Source organism: Stigmatopora argus, chromosome 22 (genome assembly GCF_051989625.1).
Source record: "Stigmatopora argus isolate UIUO_Sarg chromosome 22, RoL_Sarg_1.0, whole genome shotgun sequence".
NCBI lineage: Eukaryota > Metazoa > Chordata > Actinopteri > Syngnathiformes > Syngnathidae > Stigmatopora > Stigmatopora argus.
The window spans coordinates 3,454,019-3,475,943 of record NC_135408.1 but is presented as its reverse complement, the minus strand read 5'-3'; the positions used below and the strand labels follow the sequence as shown (position 1 = coordinate 3,475,943).

The 21,925-nt window shown below is 39.6% G+C and overlaps 3 protein-coding genes and 1 long non-coding RNA gene across 5 annotated transcripts; 1 reads left to right on the top strand and 3 right to left on the bottom strand.

The window, feature by feature from the left end:
- Positions 1-4,716: 4,716 nt before the first annotated feature.
- Positions 4,717-9,469, bottom strand: chrdl2 (chordin-like 2). The gene is made up of 11 exons (XM_077592575.1): positions 9,352-9,469; positions 9,108-9,226; positions 8,945-9,038; positions 8,427-8,569; positions 7,721-7,814; positions 7,182-7,243; positions 6,936-7,089; positions 5,438-5,626; positions 5,195-5,368; positions 5,031-5,123; positions 4,717-4,948 (listed from the first exon to the last, which is right to left on the bottom strand). The coding sequence occupies exons 1-11, from the start codon at positions 9,416-9,418 to the stop codon at positions 4,821-4,823; spliced, it is 1,317 nt and encodes a 438-aa protein (XP_077448701.1). The 5' UTR covers positions 9,419-9,469; the 3' UTR covers positions 4,717-4,820.
- Positions 9,470-9,602: 133 nt separating this feature from the next.
- On the bottom strand, positions 9,603-12,230 carry spag7 (sperm associated antigen 7). Its single transcript, XM_077592446.1, has 7 exons — positions 12,093-12,230; positions 11,272-11,339; positions 11,107-11,195; positions 10,943-11,027; positions 10,776-10,865; positions 10,530-10,686; positions 9,603-10,445 (listed from the first exon to the last, which is right to left on the bottom strand). Exons 1-7 carry the CDS (start codon positions 12,208-12,210, stop codon positions 10,330-10,332), a joined length of 723 nt encoding a protein of 240 aa, XP_077448572.1. The 5' UTR covers positions 12,211-12,230; the 3' UTR covers positions 9,603-10,329.
- An 859-nt stretch (positions 12,231-13,089) lies between these two features.
- On the top strand, positions 13,090-13,838 carry LOC144068205 (uncharacterized). Its single transcript, XR_013298135.1, has 3 exons — positions 13,090-13,192; positions 13,321-13,432; positions 13,609-13,838. It is a non-coding gene; the product is annotated as an uncharacterized LOC144068205 (long non-coding RNA).
- A 3,115-nt stretch (positions 13,839-16,953) lies between these two features.
- On the bottom strand, positions 16,954-21,925 carry mepcea (methylphosphate capping enzyme a). 2 transcript variants are annotated; one of them, XM_077592947.1, is made up of 5 exons: positions 21,518-21,925; positions 18,996-20,727; positions 18,673-18,891; positions 18,473-18,596; positions 16,954-18,393 (listed from the first exon to the last, which is right to left on the bottom strand). In XM_077592947.1, the coding sequence occupies exons 2-5, from the start codon at positions 20,673-20,675 to the stop codon at positions 18,359-18,361; spliced, it is 2,058 nt and encodes a 685-aa protein (XP_077449073.1). In that variant the 5' UTR covers positions 20,676-20,727; positions 21,518-21,925; the 3' UTR covers positions 16,954-18,358. The 2 variants fall into 2 exon arrangements, with proteins under 2 accessions (XP_077449073.1, XP_077449074.1); XM_077592948.1 differs by lacking the exon at positions 21,518-21,925 and adding an exon at positions 21,206-21,497.

Sequence of the window (21,925 nt, the reverse complement as noted above, 5' to 3'; positions counted from 1 at the left end):
TCCTAAAGACGGTAGTGAAAGTTCCGCGTGGCATCGGTTGGGACAGAGCTGTGCAAAACCGCTTCTTTCCCAGCACAAAGAAAACGCATGCTAAATCGAATCCTGATGTGGCACAGACTGTTGGTGAGGATTCGTGGCTATTTTTGTTGTGGCAAAATGTCCTCCAGGCCCCAAAACACTTTGGCTTGACAATGGCCCCATGGTGAAGAGGAATGCCTATATTCTTTTTAAAAGGACCTCAAACAGCTGCTCAAATGCTGAAGAACACACTGAAGAATCTTAATATTTACAGAGGCACCAAAGCAAGACTTGATAGCATCCAGACGCCGTACAGACAAAGATTGAAACGGGTTTGGCCACTTTACAAACAAATCCTCTGCACGCATGCTTTGAATTACGAGACGGAGATTTATGTTGAAAACAAAATACTATTTCTTTGCAAGTATTAAGAATTTGCCACTGTCAAAACCCAAACGAACTCCTAGTGTGGTTGTTTTAAAGAGCGAGTAGCACTGTTAAGTATGCATGGTTCACTCAGGGCGTTTGTATGGCAACATTTTTGACGCATGTTACATTTTCTATTTTTTCTGAGCAGACAGTTTACTACGTCATATGCCTAAAAGCCAATGGTGGACCGTCAGGGCCTGCAAGGCCTTCTCTGCTGGCCTAAAAAAATATCTGAATCATAGACTGATGTTAATTATGTTTTGTCCATGAATACTTATTAAATAATTCCAAATTGTCTGTCAAGATTCCTTTCATTGCTTTTCCCCTGGTTGCACTGCTTGCGAATGTGTATTTTCATATTTAAGCATCTAACCAATCGCACTTCAGCTATTATTTGTTGCCAGGGTCAGAAATCTGCCTTGGGGCCTTCACTATCAGTTCTGCAGGCTCTGCTGCAAAAAACAAGCGTCGATAAAACTGTTGCTTTAACCAATCAGATTTCGAGTTGGCGACACCAATGCCTTCTCGCAGGCGTAGGGATATGTCATCGCTTTCACCAACTATGATTGGCTAGTGATAGAGTGGACTAGCCAGAGCTACCAAACTGTATCTGGAGCAAGCTGCACAAGCAAATATATTGTTGTGTTGATTTAATAGCGGTTTTGTAAACCCACAATGGCTGAAGGAGGAGAAGAAATTGATTTGTTTGCAGATTTACTGTCAAAGCCATTTTCAAGACGGTCTTTTCAAGAAAAAAAGCTGGACATCATTAAGAAAGGTCGGACAACTCCGAAGCAGGCAAGCCTGTCACAACCAGGATGGATTTTGTGTACAGATAAAAAGGATTTTTGTTGAGTAAAATATGGCTATATTCCTAAATAATATTTCAATTGTATGAGGTTATTATTGATGCTTTTTTATGTGTCGCCGCTGTAACTGCAGTAAACTATTTTATAGCCATAAAATAGTTTTTGAGGGTTGGATTGATTCAGACATAGCTGAAGGCGTCGGTATGAAATTCACGGCCCGCCACTGCAAAAGCCAAAGAGAGCAAAAAGAATTGTTTGAGTAGCAATCTGGGAGAAAACAACTACAAGACACCTCATGACTCATTTGTTTTTGTTTTGTTTTTTAATGTTCAAGGACACCAAAAGGAAGAATCAATATTCATTCATTATTGGTAATTCTGTTTCTCCAAAGCCAAAGTAACTTCACGGAGAATTACGCACATAAAGGCGCTCCTCATGACTAGTAAACTGTATCACCGTTGTTAGATGCCACATTTTTTGCTGTAATTTACTGTTTGTGATTAGTAGAGAATCATTACAACCCTACAGAGGGACATCTGGTCCACAGCAATTGAACTTTATGAACTTATGTGAAAATGATCTCCTAACAATGAAGATTTAAAAGACAAATTGTCCTATTCGCTCATTGTTCATTGATTCCACATGACTTCTAAATGTTCCACTTTTGACATATGGTAGCATTTTCTTACTCTTTGACTTCATTTAATATGAAATTTATTTCCCACTTGACTGTAATGACATTGTTTTTAATATCAGTGCCATTATTATAAACAGAAAGGATCTTTAATATATTGCAGCATTTATGTGTTGGATGAAGATAAACATGTGAAGTGGGTTTTAATGAAAAAAAAATCAAGGTCATGTTACACCCTAATGATCCAAAATCAAACAAGTTGAAAGTATGAAGACTTTTAAACAAAACAAAAAAATAAGAAATATTAATGTTTGACTATAAAGGGAAGGTCGGGCCCAAGTTCTTGGCTAACAGTGAAAGCAAATCTGGCTATGATGAAAAGGGACCACATCAGCTCTGCTCATTATTTATTGTCAGGGGGATGAGATCGGAACTAGAACAACCACTGAAATGTAGTGGGCTTACCATTTTTCAAAAATGTGTTGGAAAAAGTTTGAACTAAAAGGGCTTCATGTGATAAATCGTGTTCATGACATTTATGCTGTTATTGTCCATGATTCTGTGGCATGACTCACCCTCGGGAGTGAAAAATAACAAGGCCCTCAGCATATCTCTCAAGTATTTGTCATGAAGTATAAACACGGCCGTAGCTAGTAAAAGCAAACACATCTGTAAACCTTAATTGGATTTTAACACACCAATGTGTCAACTGGTGTTTGTTATATTAAAGAAAAATAAGGAACGTTTTGCTAACATGCCAATATATAATCACACTACGTGCCTGCTTCTATTGGTTTAGCACATAATAAAATAAATGTATTAAAAGCATCATGTAACCAACAATAAAAAACCTCTAAAATATGAGTTCATGAGAAGAATGTTGGTGTGCATGGACAAAAGAGACCATGTGCAAGGAAATGAATAATTGATAAGAATAGGAATCTATGTTGATAGTTGATTGAACCATCATTAGAAATATGATAACTGAAATTGGCAACATTTTGGTCAATTGTAATTAGACCTTTTCTTTAGATCAAGACCGCAGTAAACTTTAGCATGAAGCGAAAGTGGGTTTTCACCCCGTTTCCTACCTCTTCCATACATGTTGATAGTCTATTGCGAGGTATATCAACATAAATAATTGCTGAGCTTTGTTGGTGGCCTGTAAAAATGGTAGATCATGGAAAGTTAAGTAGATCTTGGAGGAAAAACGTTGGAGCACCCCTGCTTTTGATTATCAAAGTGAATGTTTTTGGAGTCAGAGAGTGATTGTCTTTCCTGATGATATGCTACATTATAAATGTATTGAGAAATCATTTGAGGCGGTGACCCCAATTTTCATAAGGCCTTTATGAGTTCTCACCCACTCTGTCATGCGTTGGCAGCAGCGAGGAATCAATGTAAACAGACGCCTTGATTTATATATCTAGTGACTGCCTCCACATGCTAGAACTCGAAGGCCAAGGGAGTAAACATCCAGAGGTCAAACGGCCAATACGACCAATTTAAGCCTTGAGAAAAGTGATGGGCTTTTTCCAAAAGATGGTCAGACAGAGAGAAGCATATCAATGTGAAGGAAGGCAGATTGTGCCAACTGTCACGATTCAGAGGCTGACACACACAAAAAAATTGCATGAGTAATGAAGGCATTCATATTGAAAATATCTTCAAGTGAGAGTGCGATTTGTCGCTCAGTGTAAACTGAGTATGAGTCATTGTTTTTTGGGGGTGGCGGGGGCACACAATGTTTAAACCAGGAGCAATATTAATCTGGAGTCGTCTGGCAGATCGATGAATCATGGGAAATGTCTGGCACATAACTTGACACCTGTTTCTCAAACAGGCTTGGTGATAATTGGGTGGTTCGGAGCACACATTACATTAGCAACTATAGCAAATACATCTAGTCAAACAGCTTTTACCTTGAAATTGTGATACACAAGAAATTATTCATTCATTCATTCAGTTTCTGAACCGCTTTATCCTCACTAGGGTCACGGGGGAGCTGGAGCCTATCCCAGCTGACTTCGGGCACCGGGCGGAGGACAATCACTCGGTGGCCAGCCAATCGCAGGGCACGAGGAGACGGACAACCATTCACACCCACACTCATACCTAGGGGCAATTTAGAGTGTCCAATCAGCCTACAATGCATGTTTTTTGGAATGTGAGAGGAAACATGCAAACTCCACACAGGTGGACCGACCTGGATTTAAACCCAGGACCCCAGAACTGTGAGGCCAACGTGCTAACCACTCAAGCCGCCGGGCCGCAATACACGAGAAATTATCAAATTAATAATGGGGTCAAAGGATGACATGTTCAATAAGAAGACGCCTCAATTAGACCAACATTACTGTTTATTTTTTCTTAAGTTCAAAACATTACAGAATGTAAGCCAACATACATAACGTAACTTCAGAGCCCATCTTAATAAAGTTTTATTAACTTTACAGTGTCATTGTACTACAAATAACAGTTTAAAATTTAACCGTTAATTTAGTTTTACATTCGTATGACCACCACAAATTTTAATCGTGAAATGTCAGATGTTTCAATTGTCATATTTAATAAAATTTATTATATATTACGGTATGTTTGAGTTATGATTAGTGTACAAATAATAAACTTTTTGTGTTAAACTTGAAAGGTTGTACTGTAAATTGCAATTTTTTTATTTTCAATCACAGAAAATCATATTTTAATTGTTTTTGAATGCCTTTGTTTTTCTATTTGGCAGTAATCGCTCGTCTAGAACAGTCTACCTACATAACACATGAGAAAATGTGTCATTTACAATAAATATGTATATATATATATTTTAAAAAAACTAGTAGGTTGTAGTCACATTGTGGAATAACAAATAATTTCCATGCAGTTTGAGTATGCATTAATATTTCTGCAAGTGTCCAGTCTCATTCCAAGTAAAGTCAAGGCAAGCACCGGCCTTCGACCTGCTTAGGATTGAGGAACGTCACCATCTCCCGAATACCATCTTCACAAATGGTTTGGGCTTGATCCAATTTGCCCCGTCCTTCTTTGAATTTCCCCCACATCTCTGGAAAACAACACGGTTTAACAATTTACAATGAGGATTTAGAATAAAGCAGCCAAATCTATAGAAATATTGTGAAAGACACCTTCATCAACTGTTGTCAGTAATGTGTAATTTTCCGGATGGTCCTGAATATCTTTCCTTTGCACATCTCCAATTTCCATCAATTGTAAAAAACCTGTATGAAACAAGTCATTCATCTGCCAAGCGGGAACATTTTGTACAGTACACTTATGAGAGGTACTTTACCATCTACCAGCTTCCACACTTGCAACTCCACCTCCGCAGTACTTGCTCTTTCTACAGCCATTATTCGAAGTGCACCCGGGGAGTCGACTTTCAAAGCTGATTCCACCTTATACACCAAAAGCTTGTTTTTGCGGCCTGAGTAACATTGAGTCTGGTTACTGGCACCTTTATGTTCTACAAGAAAAGACCATGTGATTTAGCCATTACAGCTAAAGGAAAATATTAGAAGCTGTGCTTGGCTACCTGGACACGTCTTGCAGCACTTTCCCGGCAACTTGACTGGATGCTGGCAGGCATACTGACTTGGACAAGTGATGCGTTTGCAGTCCTGCAGGCCATCTCGACAGGAGCACACGATGCATTCCAGAACTTTCCCCAAAACCGGGTGCCAAATGTCTCCATGCGAGTACGTCTTGCCGTTGTATAAACACGCTGACGAGAGAGATGGAGGGAAAGATATATATGTAAATATCGTTAGGAAAGTCGAGCTTCTTGTAACTAGATTAGTGGAAAGTGAATTCCCAATCAGGTGGTGTTATCATTACTTTTTAAAATATCCATTTCATATCTAATAAATACAATGGGTGGCCAGGCGGAAGAGCGGTTAGCGCGTCGGCCTCAAAGTTCTCGGGTCGTGGGTTCGATCCTAGGTCAGTCCTCCTGTGTGGAGTTTGCATGTTGTCATTGGTGTTGCATAGGATTTCTCCAAGTATAATATATATATATATATATATATATATATATATATATATATATATATATTAATATGTACAGTCTGTCTCTTTATTATAATATATATTAATATGTACTGTCTGTCTCTTTATTATAATATATATTAATATGTACTGTCTGTCTCTTTATTATAATATATATTAATATGTACTGTCTGTCTCTTTATTATAATATATATTAATATGTACCGTCTGTCTCTTTATTATAATATATATTAATATGTACTGTCTGTCTCTTTATTATAATATATATTAATATCTACTGTCTGTCTCTTTTATTATAATATATATTAATATGTACTGTCTGTCTCTTTATTATAATATATATTAATATGTACTGTCTGTCTCTTTATTATAATATATATTAATATGTACTGTCTCTTTATTATAATATATATTAATATGTACTGTCTCTTTATTATAATATATATTAATATGTACTGTCTCTTTATTATAATATATATTAATATGTACGGTCTCTTTATTATAATATATATTAATATGTACTGTCTGTCTCTTTATTATAATATATATTAATATGTACTGTCTCTTTATTATAATATATATTAATATGTACTGTCTCTTTATTAAATAATTCAATCCCCTGGCTATGAGTGTCGTCGGCGTGAATGGTTGTCCGTCTTCTCCCACCCTGCGATTGGCTGGCCACCAATTCAGGGTGCACTAGCACCCCCCGCGAGCCTTGTGCCGCATCCTCATGTTGCAGTAGATGTGACTGGTAATTTGTTTAGCCTAAACTGTACTTAATGGTTAATTCAACATTGCAGTATTATTTTACTTAAAGAGATATGATTGAATGTTTTCTGAAAAATAATATTACACTATAAAAACACATTTAATAACAAAATCTCAAGTTCATTTTGAGTGACACCCTCTCCCTGGTGAAGGTTTCACAAAAAATGTAATGGAATCCAATTTTCCATCTTCCAACTTGATTCAGAAAGAGAGTAACTTTAGCAAGTCACATTTAGAAAAAAACAGTTGCAAACCTTTAAGTTGCTTCCTTTGCATTAGAATTTTTACAGTAGTCTCTGAAGCCCCCCTGAGGTTAAGTTTCTCGAGACTCAGGCGTCTGGTTGATGTCCGGATCCGCGAGGACTGTACCCTGTCCTGATCTCCAGAACACTGCTCCACTGAATGTCTCTTTTAGAACCACACACAAAGGATGCATACACGAGGAATACTGTTAATATGCAATAAAGGAAATACAGTAATGTATGCATCGCAAAACGTACAACGCCTCTGTTCAGCTGCTGGTTTCCATCCTCAGCTGGTGATGATCCAGTGGTGCTGGAGTCTAAAGGACAAAGTGTGGAGTTCAACTCGTATATGTAAATACATAACATTGAAGTGCCAGTGAATACAATGACTGTTTTCATTAATTCATCTTCTGAATGGGCTATTCTCTCAAGGATCGCAGGGGGTGCTGGAGCCAATCTTAGCTAACTATGGGCACCAAGCAGGGGACACATTGAATTGGTACTTATACTAATACCTAAGGGCCATTTAGAGTGTTCAACCAGCCAACCCTGCATGTTTTTGAGATGTGGGAGGAAACCCGGAGTACCCAGAGAAAAGCCACTCAAGCCCAGGGAGAACATACAAACTCCACACAGTGAGGAACAACCTAGGATGTTACCCTGTGAGGCCGATGCGCTAACCACTCGGCCACCTGGTTGTATTGGTTCTAATTCAAGTTACGGTAGTAAATCTGCCAATATGTTCCTTTCCAAATTGAGAAGCGAGACACAAGAGCTGGAAGAAGTTAGAATACCTTTACAAACCAAACAGCAGGTGTCTGTAACCGTGACCGAGGAGGAGCAATTCAGTGGTTGGCAAGTTTTGATGGCACAGAAGATGTTTCCATTCTAAAGGAGAAAAATGTCAGAAGTCATTTAAGTTCCAAATCTTGGTGTAGAAATAAAAGTCAATTGCTTTGTACACAAGGTGTATATACTATATATAGCAAATCATTGATTTCACAGGTGAGTTTGTTTCCAACCACAAATGTATACAAGTACAGTCATACCTCTACTTACGAATGCCTCTAGGTACGAAATTTTCAGGTTATGAAAGCTTTTTATATGCATATGAGAGCCTCGAGATACAAAAAAATATGCAAGTTACAAGAAATGACAGCGGTTGGTGCTAGCTCTGTCGCATACCGTTAGCTCCCTCACGTTCCCCTGCGTTTCAACACGGATAGATTTTGTATGCTTTATTCATTTTAAGGCATTAATAAATCATTTTCTTATAATTTACTCTCATTTTTGTGTGTTTCCTCACATCTTTCATACAAAATTGGGACACTTTGACCAACGAATTAGAGAATTTACATGTAAAGTATTGCTCTACTTACAAAATTTTCAAGTCACGAAAAAAGTTCTGGAACCAATTACATAAGTAGTGGTACGACTGTACTTTAAACTGAAGCTAGAGAACTTGCATATATGTTTAAAAAAGAAGGGGGGCTGACTCACAGAACACGAGCACATGGCACATTGGTTGCTTGGCATGCCTGTTAGGTTATACTTGGTAAAAGTCTCTCCTGGTTGATATATGCTTCCATTATATCGGCACAACTTTGCTGGAGCTCTCAGACCTGCCGGGATCTTATGCTCGTCTAAGAAAACAGAAAGACAACACACAGCCCCCCAGAAAATAAATAAACACCAAACGACTACTCAGAATTTGGGAGAAATCTAATAGGTGCTCTTGCAGTGAAAGTGATTCCCTGTTGATCTTGTATGCCAATCATATTGTGATACATTCTTTAAAAATAATAATAATAAACTTTAACAAAAAAACTCTTCCACTAGATGGCAGAAATTTCTAATTTACCTGTGTAGCACTTGTTGCCATTAATACAAATTATTAATTGCTTTGATTTAAAGTAAATAGAAATATTTTACGAGTAATAAAAAATGTGGGATTCACTATTGTTTAGTTGTGTGCATTGAGATTTGTCTGATATAAGGTTGAGAAAACTGACTTTTACCTGAGCATCTTGGACAACATTGCCGTGGGTCAGCTATTGGCTTGCTACATGGCAAAGGTGGACACTTAATTTTACTGCATTTCACGTAGCCTTTCTGAAACAAACCACTTCACATGTAATCACACCCGTCATTTTGTTTATAAAAATAAAAAGTCATCAGTACCTCAGAGCAGGAGCAACGTATGCACAGAATGAGTCCAAAGGGCTCCAAAAAAGGATGCCAACTGTCTCCTGGCTTGAAAGTCTTGTCTTTAAAAGTGCACAACAGCCCCGAGCCAGAACCTCAGAAATGAGAGGGTGAGCCCAAAATGACGAACAAAGACATTGCAGAAAAACGAGATCATCTTTTTCCATGCTTTTAAATGAATGTCCTTATTCCAAGACTGCGCGTGGCAGAGAAGTCTTACCTTTGCGGCCTCTCAGCTGGGCTCCTGCACACCACACGAACACCATAGATACCAAAAACGACTTCATTTTTTTCAACCCCCAACTCGCGCGTGATACGTTGCGAGAAGAACCTGTAAAATACCAAGTACGTATGTTTCTACCAGAATCAAAGTGCAGAACAACGCGAGGGAAATTTTTCTTTTTTATCTGTGGCGCCCCCTGTAAGGTGAGGAGAAACATTACATTGGAAAAATACTAGTATGAATAGAAATGGCTGGAAAAGTGTAATTTAGTGTACTAAAAATGCAAACTTCTAGGATACATTATGAATAAAATATACACTTGAAAATGATTGGGGGGTTGTGTTTTTGTGTGCGGGGGTGAGAACACATAACTAATTGTCTTTTTTTCTTTCTCGCTTCTTATTACATTTAATATACATTTTTAAATACATCCAAAAACATTTTCCTTAAAACAATCTCCCATCCGCGGAAAAAAGGACATCAAAATATCTCCATCTCAAATTATTGTATGCATTGACAAGATGTAGCAGTTGTTCAGACAAGAAAAAAAAGCATGAAACCTCAAATGTGTACTTTTGATTATCTAGAAAGAGATATTATAAGTTGTTTAAAGTCTTATAAGGTGCTACCTTAGTAAAAACAGTAACTGGGAGGATACTGAATTAATACCGTAAAAAAAAAAATCAAGTAAAACTTGAAACTATCAATACAAATACTAAGAATGTGCATTCAAATACCGTACCCTTCACTTTCGATATCACTTACGTGTCCTGTTTTAAAACAAGTCTATTCCTATACTGGTAACGGCTGAATTATAACCACAATGTTAAGAACTCAGAAATCCTGAGTACCTCCTGTACAATCATTTTCTCAGTAGAGCGTTCACCTGCCATATATAAAGTCTCTGAAGTATACAATATTGCATTTCGAGACGCACGTTGCACATCCACATGGAAGGCCCGTAAACAAAGCAACTCAAGAAGTGCTGCCGCGAGCGCCGGTCTCGTTGTCTAACTTCTGCCGCTTTTTTGCACGGATTGCGTTCATGGCTTCCTCTATGGAGCGAGTGTCCCTCTTATTGGCCACCGGCACTGGTCGAGAAGGAAACAGGAGAGTGAGGAATAATCAAAGAGGCTTGCATTGTGTCGTACGGGATGCAAACACCTTGAACTTACCACATCCGTACGCCTGGTTAGCTTCCAGAGTGTGTGCCGCGTCTTTGGCTGCTGATGTGCCAATCAGGTGGCTGTACTTGTCTCTGTAATTGGAATTCGGGCACACCTCCGACTTGCTACTCTGCCGGGATGCTTCTTCTTCCACGGCTGCCTGCTCCTACATAAGCAAAGATGTGTTTTGTTAACTAATGGGAAAATGGATGTATGGTCTCAATAAAAGGTTCAATGCCAGGCCTCTAATCGTACTCTTAGCCTGCGCCGTTGCTCCGCCAGGTGAGGATCCCAATCCTCTCCTTTACGATAGGCCTCCAGTTCCTCATCTGACGGCGCAAACTCCTACAAGTGAGACAAAAGAGAAGCTGGTGACGCTTCCTCACATTTGGCAGCTGCCATTTGCTTAAAAGACTCGCAACCTTCTTGAACAACATGACGTAACGGCTCTCTTCATCCTCCCCAAAAGAAAAAGAAGTCAGACCAGCCACTTCAGCGACATCGTGCCTGTGGGCAGAACAAAAAAGGTCGGGTATTGATACACATCTCTTGAAAACGTAATTCACTTGTGTAATTGCCAACTCACAATATACTTCTCTCAATCTTGCCCATGGGATTATATTTCCGCTTCTGTTGTGCACTGTCTTGAATGAACTCTGATACTTCTTTCTCCATCTAAGCAAGCCAAAAGTAGAATGGCATTCATTTGAATGCAAGTTAGCATTGGCAAATTACAACGTCAACCGCTTACCTTTTTCCGGAATGCTGCTTTCTTCTTTTTCTCTTCTTCTTCCATCTTCTTGAGCCTCGCTGCTTGCTCTGCCAATTCAAGTTACGATCTCAAGAACTCATGACTCTCCTCACCTGGTTCATTATGTCTGACCTTTTTTCCCTCCATTCCCCATTGCTTTTAACAGCTGAACAGTTATATTTAAACTATCAGACTTTCTTTACCTTTAAAGCCTCATCATTAATTCTGAAACATGTTCTGTCTTGCTGCAACTGACTTTTATTTGTAATCTGAACACCTCCGCTGCCCTACTTTTTCTTTTTTTAGCGTTTGATCACATCATCTATGAAATGTTTCCATCACAAACAGAGGCTCAGATTCTGTAATACACTTTACTACTGTATTCATGTGCAACATAATTTTCTTCCACTCTTTATTTCTCCCTTGCAACACTAAAAAAATCAGGCAATGTATTTTTGTGTCATGGATGTGACGTCAAACGTTTTCAACGTGGAGACCAATCACAACTCTCCTAATGTGTCCCCAACCAACATTGGGCAATCCCATGGAGCTTGTTGTAGCTCGCGTGTACTGTTCCGACCCGATCATGATACTTTAAATCTCCGGGACCTAATGATTAACAGACCATGGGCGTTGTTTTTGACTCGGGCATAGACATTTTTCAACTGTGAAATGAATGGCCCAATCGATTTATGGCAACACTAGAAGTAACCTCGTTTACCCTTTGCTTTTTCTCCTTACTCATGTATCACTACCACTTCATACAGTTAACAAATATGAACACAGATTGCGTTGTTATAAAGGCAAATTTATTCTTATACCTCGAGCCTTCCGTCGGCTTTCCTGGTCGCCGACAGTTGGAGGTTTTTCCATCGAGTTTAATATTGAACCTAGTAGATCCGCCATCTTGATTTGAAAGCGAGAACAGCGATTACGCATGCGCACCTCATTTCGTGTTCTTCGTTGACTCAAAAATCAGTATTTAAAAGCATGGCGCCCTCTACTGCACAAATTAAAGAGTACTATATACGTAGTAGTATTGATAATAACTATTATAAGCGAGAAATTGTCTATTCGTGACTAGTACGTTACTTCATCGATTTATGAGAAATTATTTAAATAATTATTCTTTTCATTTCAGTTCGCCACGTTAACATAAAAAATATTAAAATACAAATCACCTCGAAGTCATATGCTTATGACTATTTCATGGTGTAATTCGTGCCTCCTACGTTCTCAAATTAGTATTTTTCAGGTCAATTATTCATAAAATAAAATGATAGACGACAAAAAGAAATAGCTGGTTCAAACATTTGACAATCACTAGGGGGCATGCTGTACGAGCACCTGCCCATCTGCGTGTGTCCTGCCTTGTAGTGTAGTGTTATTGTCTGGATGACAATTCACCCTGCGTCATGGCAGCAGCATGTTTTGTACAGTTTGATTGTGGTTTCTCAGCATCAGCAATAACCCATTAACTACTGTTGCATTCAGATGTGGGCTGAGCTTTGGGTGGATAGCAGGCAGCCCTGACCCCAAGCATAATGTCTTTCAAATGTGACTTAAATCCTCTAATATTGACAATCCTGGGGGCCATGCTCTTTAGGAGGAGTCCTCTCTATCCTATGGTAGGAGTGCATGTAAGTACAAGACCATAGAATTGACCCTTTCTTCTTTAGATGCTGCATAACGTGTCGTGCCCAATACCGAAGAGGCCTCACTTCTCAGACAGCTTTCATTCAAAGACACTTTGTTATTGGGATTTGGACAGAGCCTGGCCGACTCCACCCCTGTGATTGAAATACTTTATAAATACAGCAGCTGCGTGTCCACACCAGTCTGAAAGCTTATTGGTGCCCAAACATGAAGGGACCAGGCTTGCTTTTCCTTGTGCTTATTCTGATGTTTGCTGTTGGGCAGGGTAAGATTACCAATTTATCAGTCTTCTTGATGGTACCACTTAGAATCAACACACAGTTTTGTAAATACCCAGAAAAGTGTATACTATGGCTAAGAATTATAATTTATACTTCACTTTGTTATCTTCAGGTATTGATCCCGAACCACAGTACTGGACTTGTGATCATAGAGGACTCTGCAGACGGTTCTGCTATGCTCAGGAGTACATGATCGGTCATCATGGGTGCCCTCGGCGATACAGGTGGGCACACAACAATCACAAAATGATTACTTGAGACTGTTATTATCATAAAAGTGAGTGTATACAGAGTAGACAATTTATTGTTATAAGAACTTTGTATTGGATTGAATCACGTCTGTTTAAGGAGAAGAAAATAATTGTATAAAATAATTTGCTACCTGTTTATTCACCTTTAGGTGCTGTGCAATACGGTTTTAACAAGTAGCAGTTGTCTGCAAAAGCCTCCAGAAAGTCACAGAGTGAGCTGTGCTGTTCTAAGGATTTTCGGCTTGGTTTCAGACTTTAGAAATTCAGTGGGATTTGATCATGTACACTTTTCCCATTTGACATGTTTGAAATATCGTGTGATGCATTCTGCAAATACCTTCTAAATGTTGGCATTAAAAATAAAGGTGTGCAAATACTACAAAAAGACTGTGTGGTACTATATTTAACTGGAATGATTGCTAATCAGCTAACCATTTCATTTTCATCAGTTCTGCTCAATATTACGTAAAGAGAAAAAAGTATTGTGTTTTGTTTATTCATTGTATTACCACATCAAAATTGGATTCTGAAGAACTGTTTGACATCAAAATATGAAGTCAAGTAAACAACGCATTTCAGGTGTACTGTAAGTCAGATGCATTTATTGTTACTGGACTAGCTCTCAGGTTGGCAGGTGAGCTGGAACCGATCTCAGGTGACTTTAGGCAAGAACATGGACTGGGCATGAAAACAATCACAAGGCAGATTAAAGTCCCAATCTCAATTCAATACAATTTCACAAACGAATTGTATGTCTTTTCTGCAGTCTTAAAATGAACATAAAACATTCAGATCATTATATTTTTTTTCAATGTTTTACTAAGAGGACACAATAATGGTCATGTGACTAAATAATGCAATGTTATCTGAGATAGACCAGCGCTTTTGTGAATGAAGTGTCTTTTGTTTATTATGTCCTCACCTCGTGTCTGTCTGTCGGTCTGTGGACAACATTGGCAAGCAGATGGCAGACATGACAGTTCAAAAGTCTTGATTGCAAAGCACATTTTTTTCATTCTATCCGTGAGACAGAAAGGTCAAATGTCTGTGCAGGTGAACGTTCAAATGCTGGATAGTAGCAGTCCCTTGCAAACATCTGGCAACTTTTATTATGGTATGAATTTAACTTCTTGACAATGAGAGCTCAACCAGTGGCTTAAAAATAAATAAATAGATAAATAAATAAATAATAAACAAAAAAAAACAAAAAAAAGTAAGAAATAAAATAAAAAAATAAAAAATCAAATAAAAAAATAAAATATCAAATAAAAAAATCGAAAATTATAATAATTTGTAATGTCGACATAATACCTCTAACAAAGGATTTTCGGCTTGGTTTCAGACTTTAGAAATAAGGAAACCAAAAAACGTTCTATTGTTAAAAAGGCTTTTTTACTATTTCATAATTTGACGATGGACGCCCAGTCCATTATGAATGGAAGGGTTGGCAGCAATCAAAACATGCTCATTCAATGCCAGCCACCCCAGCTAAAATGCATTTGACGTTGATCACTTTCAATTGCCGTGAATGAGTTAATTTATGTGCCGTTATTGACGAAGTTAGATGCCCAATCCATTTTTTTAGGAGAGGGATTAAATGGATTTGGCTGGCAACTAATGATATAAGGATGATGGCGGGGTCAGCAGACTATGGCTACTTTTTGTAAACACGAGCCTCTCATTGTCATCTGGGATGAAGTTTTGTCACATTCGGGAAGCGCAACGTGACGCACAGTCAAAACAGCAGACTCCACCAGACTTGTTGACATCAGGTTGTATCTTCGCTCATCTGATGTGACAGCTGAGAACAAAACATCATTCCAGGTTGTCCACCAGCAAGGTTACACAAAGGTTGACTTTTGCTTTGAATTTGCACAGGTCAAAGAGTAAACACAGAAACAAAAGGAATGGTATCTCACCCCAAATAGTTCAAATTACTTGAGAGTATGATAAAAAAAAATGTTCACAAGTGGCTTTTGAGTTATTTAACGGTGACAGCATGGCACTGATTACTTTCGTAGGTGTGTCAACAAAGTATTGAGTCAAAGTTAAAAATACTGCGGTTTTCATTTAATACATATATTCAATTAATCTGCAAAAATGAAAAGAAAAACACAATGGGATGTGTGCAGCAGAGCAGTGTGTTCTTTTTAAAGTGACAAGAGACGACATGACCATTATTTTAACTGACCTTTGATCAATTTAAATTTTTAGTGCAGATAAACACCAACTTTCTTTACTTTGTCAATCAGAGGCATGAAAATTAGCCAAGAAATTTGAATCCAACAACTCCTGCCGACAGACATCAAAACAAGTGTAAAGATTCATAAAATACACAAAAATCTTATCCAGAAACATACTTTATTCCCTCATGTCATCGGTGCAAATTCGACGTGAAATATTGTGCGACCCCCCCAAAAAATCACACAAAACTTAAGCATATGCACCAGTAGTGCAACTTTCTGTGTGGGAAATCGTGTTGAAATTTCCATTCATCAGCACACTGCCATTTATTTTAAAAAAAGTTTGAATTTCACCTTATAGCTGCAGTGAGTGAATATCTGCTGTCACCCCAAGATGAAATTCCACGTGACATAGTCAATGTCCTGCCTTTTATCTATGAATCTAGAATTCTGTTTTGATGAACAAGTGGGGGCAATATCAGTGGTTGATTATTTTCTCCCACCTAAATGAACAATTTTTTTTTTTACAAAAACACACTAGAAAGTGTGCTATGCATTTAAGGTCTAATTTCCTGCCCATCACATGAGGTTGCGGCAGTACGGGAATATTGCCAGTTGAGATGAAAAATTAAAAATTAGGTTAAAAATACTGAAAGTTTTTAAAAGAGTTGATAGTTTTAATTGGCATCATGTCATCTCAACCATGAAAATAACTTAAAATATGTTTCAAAGTACAGCAATAAGGGGTATTATGCATTAAAATATGTGCCACTTATTTTATGTTTACTGCTGTAAATAGAATGTGATATCTGATTTCTCACAGGCAGTCAACTGCATTACTTTGTATAAAAACAAATAACATAGCACTACACCTCAAAGGGAATGCGATGTTTTTTTTACTGTTTGTTTTACATTTTGTGCAACACATCATGGCGGATGTGACATCTGGGAAGTTAAAATACGGCTGCAGAAGAGTAAGGTGCAATCACGAAAAACATTACAGCAAATCAGCAAGTGTTATTAGCAAAGATGAACATAATATTTCATGTGCTTTGTAGAATAAATAAAATTGGGAGCTTGATATTACAGCCAAAGGCTGATAAATGCCTGAGAATCCGATTGTCTTAGCTTAGGAGAAATATTATTTTGTTCGGTCAATCAATTCGTATGTGACTTGCATTTTGCGGGTCATGACAGCCATTAAAAGGAAATAAAAGGATCTCATAGAAGTGTGCTAAAATTTGGGGGAGGAAAAAAGTCCACAGCATGATGAATAAAGACAAAAATAAATGAGTGCTTTGACACCAAACGCTCCTTGCAATCACTTTATAAAATAAAAAAAAATGCTGATGAAATATTTCCTCCATGTGCCTTCTCTGCAGAACTGAGAAAACAAATGCTAATTACATATTCATCAGATGGATTAGTGATCCTGTTTAGCAATGTAAAATAATGAAAAACATTTGGAAAAAAAACCCTTTGACTCACAAACTGGAAGCAAAGGCCGCTGAACACGTACGTAGTGACAAACTCAAGAAAGACAAAAGTAAAATAACATATGTACATTGATTGATCACTTACTAAAACAGAAATGCACACATAATTTATCTCTTCAGGATAAATGTGCCCTGCTGCAGTGAATGAAAGATAAGCAGTGCTCATGTACAGCAATACATGTACAATCATCACTGGCTGTCAGTAAATGACAATTGTTAGTATGAAACAGCTGACCTAAAACCGTCAAAATTCAAGTGCAAAAGACCCCTAAAAGATTTGGCGACAATTTTAACAGCAGATAAAAGGACACATTTCTTCAAAAAAAGGCATGGTACACTCTTTTTTTTCAGCCATCAGTTTAGCCTGTATTTATTCATTTATTTTTAATTATGGCAGGTGTTTGGTATATTTTGTGTTGCTGTGGCAACTTATCAATAGTCCCTTAACTGCTTTCTTTCTACATTCATGAGCTCAACATGGATAAGCGTAAAGGTAAGACGACAACAGATGTTGGAAATTCTCACTGCTAAAGTGGTGTAATCATGTCATCATGGCTGAAATGTGCCTCCAACGAATGAGATGGAGTGTCACGACCGGCCAATGCTCCCTGGAAAATATCTCCTGACTTAGCTTGCACTGATGTTTAATGCATTCGTGTCATTAAACTCCTGCCAAAGACCAGAACATCAAGGCTGTGATATGGCAGTAATCAACTTCATTTAAGGCTGATTTACTAAAAGCAGAATTCCAAGTACAACAGGGCATTTTATTCAACGGAAACAGCTCGAAGGGGTCTATTTAAGCCACGACTCGCGAGAATAATCAGTAGGGGAGGATGGCTTTGGAATGAGTCACACTGAGCTCATGGAGGCAAGTAAAACAGCTTTTCAAATGGTCATTACAGAAAATTCTACATGAGCACCCAGACCAGCTGTATGTGTCAGTGGTGGCACACAACATCGTATTATTATAAAATTAAAAGATATACAGTCTAACTTGTCCAAACGCACAACACCACCATGCGTTACACATTATTTGCAAACAGAAAAGTTTTAGCTAAGTGCGTCTTCCTCCGTGACTGAAGAGTCTATTCAGCTTCATGAAAATATATCCTGCGTCTGGTCCCCTTCTTAATGAATAGTTCTTGTAAAGAGTCTGAACCGCTGATGGAACCATCCAACAACTGGCTGTATGGTTACTCACGTTCAGGAGGAAGTGGTTATTTGCGAAACAAGTAGATTGGCCTCTGAAAACCTGAAGGGAGATGATGATCAAGATATCAAACCGCACGTCATCTATTCTGATGTGAATCTCTTGTTCTGAAGAATTGTACCTCTTGTTAAATTCTTGGGGGTTCCAAGGAACTCGCAACTGGTGAAGCCCACGTCATTGGTGAGATAGGATGAAAACTGATCTGGCTTGAGGCGAATACTGTGAAAATTTCGGTTGATGTTGTCCTAGTTGGTAAAAGAGAACATATTTATTTTAATCACACTGAATAATAACTGGCTGAAAAGGAGGCCCAGCATTTACCGTCAGCTTCTTTCTCTTGACGTAAGATTGCCAAGGCTGTGGCTCCAGGATAAAGAAGCCCCCGGGATGAAGATGTCGGTAGACTCTCTTGAAGAGCCGCTTGAGGCCGCTGTCCCCCCAATTCAAGTGAACCCATTTGGTGACACTCAGACAGAGGATCACGTCGTACTCGGGCCGCTGAGTCACGAGCAGGTTATCGTTCTGCAGCACGTAATTGGCCTGTGGAACAGAAGAACTTATTTGACAACCTCCTTCACTATACTTTTCTTAAATAATGACTAACTTTACAGTGGTTCCTGACAGAGAGGAAGGTGCTATCTTACCTTAATGAAGGACACATTGGCAGGGAACTGCCCTGGTTTTGTGGTGGATGATTCAGTCAGAGGAGGTGCAGCAATGGGCCCTCTTGAGATTTGCAAAGACAGAGGGAAAGAGCAGTTCCTGGTTTGACTGCAACCTTCTAGCTCTGTTTTTTCCCTTTTGCCATCTCGCCCCCGAGTCCTGTCCTCATCAATGCCCTCGGGGTCGTTTATTGACTCTGGATGGCCCTTTTCCTCTTTCAGCGTGTTGCCGTTTTCCCTGCTTTCCCCGTGCTTCTCCTCCGACGTCGCCCGCCGGGCCTCTTGCGTCTGAATCTCCGACAGGTAATGCCTGATGTTCTTGCGGGCAGCGTGCACAAGCCCGTTGTCAATGTCCAGACCCAATATGCGGGCGGGTCGCAGCATTTTTGCAATGTAGAGCGTCAGGTGGCCCGAGTTGCAACCTAAATCGAGCACTTGTTTACCTTCAAACCACTCTGGACGAAGCACATGTATCCGCGGATCTTCACTTGCACTAGGGTTCCGGTAGCCATAGTATTTGTTGTAGTTTCCATACTGGAACTTCTTCTTCTGTTGATGCCTACCCCGGTTATGGAGGTGCTCGTGCTGTCGACCTCCTGGAGCGGATTTGGATCCACCCCTGGGTGTGTGGAAGGAATTTTTGGAGCCCTTCAATTTATGATTTTGCTCACCCGCTGCGGATTTTGGTACAGGGGTAGACTGATTCACAGGGGGGTCCATTTTGCCAGAGTTGCGCCTCCGCTTGCGCCTACCTATGTGCTGATTGAGTCCTCCAGAAACAGAATCCTCCAGTGAAATGGACGGCGCTTCATCTTTGAAACTAGATGAGTCGTCTGCATCCTGATGACGTGAATCCCCCTCGCCAGCGGTGACTCTGCCTGATGCTTTAGAGACTTCCAGATTAGAATGCGTTACCAAAGCAGGAAAAGTAACAGAGTCTCCGGTTTTAACCTCATTTCTCCCCGAGTCGGAATGGTTTAAATGGGCTGAAATGTTACTACCGTGATGTCTGTTGCGATGTCGTCTCCTTCCACCACTTTTGAAGGGAGACACAAGAAAGTTGCTATCTGCTATGCAGCTGTTCAGATTAAGGGGATCTGTGATGTCCCTGGGGATTAAGATCTCAACCGGGTCTCGACTCTTTGCCGGCAATGGAGACGATTTTGGCGTCTCTGCGTTCAGCGCCCTGTTGACCTCCTCATCCTGCAGACTGTTGAGATTTAGTGGGTCAAAAATGTTCCCACCCAGGAGGAAATTAGTGGGCAAGACAGAGTCAGTTTCTGAGTTGGCCCGTCGTCTCCTTTTACCGGAGGTGGGATGCTTGAAACCAAAGTTTGACGTGTTGCGGCGCTTTGCCACTCTCATTTGTTGATGCTGTTTGGCGTGATGGAAGCTGTTCCTGCGGCTGATGCTCATCTCGTGCCCTTTGGATCTTGAGCCAGCATCATGCGTGTGGCTTAGAATGTCCGCTGTGCTGTGTTTCGGGGAGGCAGTAGCGCCGAGGAGAGGGCAGGAAGTGGCTAAGACTGAGGTGGCCTCAACAACAGATTCCATAAGAATTGATGCGCCACTGCAGCTTCCGGAACATTCTGAAGGATGCAGAGACAAGCCTGCGCTAGCCCGTGGGCTAGCTGTTTTCACGGTGTCGTCGTCAACAGACATTCTGGTGTATTGCCGACGTCAATCTGGACATGGAAACTTGTATTCTCTCTCTCTGGAATTTGGAGAAGGAATCCGTGAGATGAAACAGTACATGTGCATCAATTCATCAACAACTGTACTTATCTATTATATTTGAAATACAAAAGTACACTTGATTGTTATACTCATCCAAAAATTGAATTGAAAGCTCTATATGTACCATCCTTGGATTTTTTTGCCTGTCATTTATAAATACAAGTCTCTTCTGTTGTCCCCATTAAAGCTGGCTAATTATCTTTGGGTCTAATCACATTCTAAGCATCTTATACATAAATTTTTATTTTGGAAAACAAGGATCAACATACATTTTTTTGTCATATAGCATCTTGGGAATGATCAGATTAGTGTATATTTGTGCAATTCCTGCCCTGCTAATTTCAAAACAATGTTATGCATTTGAGTAAAGAGATGTAAATTCAAAAAAATAATAAATTTTTGGTAACATGCTCTTTCAAAACCCAACATGATGCTAACTTGTTTTTCATACTTACTTAAATGTTTTGACTATCAGATTGGAAAGGTGACATTTCAGAGCAGGCTGGGGTTAATGATGTGAAAAGTTCGAGGCACAGTACTGGACAGTTATCCTTTTAGCATGCTAACTCTTAGCATCCGGGCCAACGTCGAATATACGTTCACTTCATTACATATCCGACGATCACAAAAAGTCCTCACTTGGCTTTACTGCTCAGCGAAACTCCCCCAAAACCCGCTTAACTCGAATTACGGTGTGCTATTATATACATGATCAGCCTTTCGACCACAGTCCACACTGTGGACACCATCCGAAATAATGGACTCACCTCGCAGTTCTCCCCGCCTCCAACCGGACTGTCACTGTGTGAGCTAACGTTAGCAAACAGCTAACTAGCACACAAGTGGAACCACATCAATGCTAACGCGCTGCTAATAACGAATATGATAAGTAATAATTACGGTAAACACCGGTAAGGTGGGCTGAGCGAGTCTGAGTGGGAACTAAGATGCACGCCACGCGCTCCTGTCCAAGTCCTCGACCAACTCTCGATGTTAGTGTCGAGAAGATTGGCGAATAAATGATTGTGGCGTTAGTGGAGACGGCATGGAGGCGCATCCGGGCTAGCGGGCTGTAGCTTGAAGCTAACGGCGGGGGGCGGAGATGAGTTAGGCGAGGATGGATGGCGAGAGGCCGGCTTGATGTGGGACAACCAGCAGCCTCTTCGATCCCATTT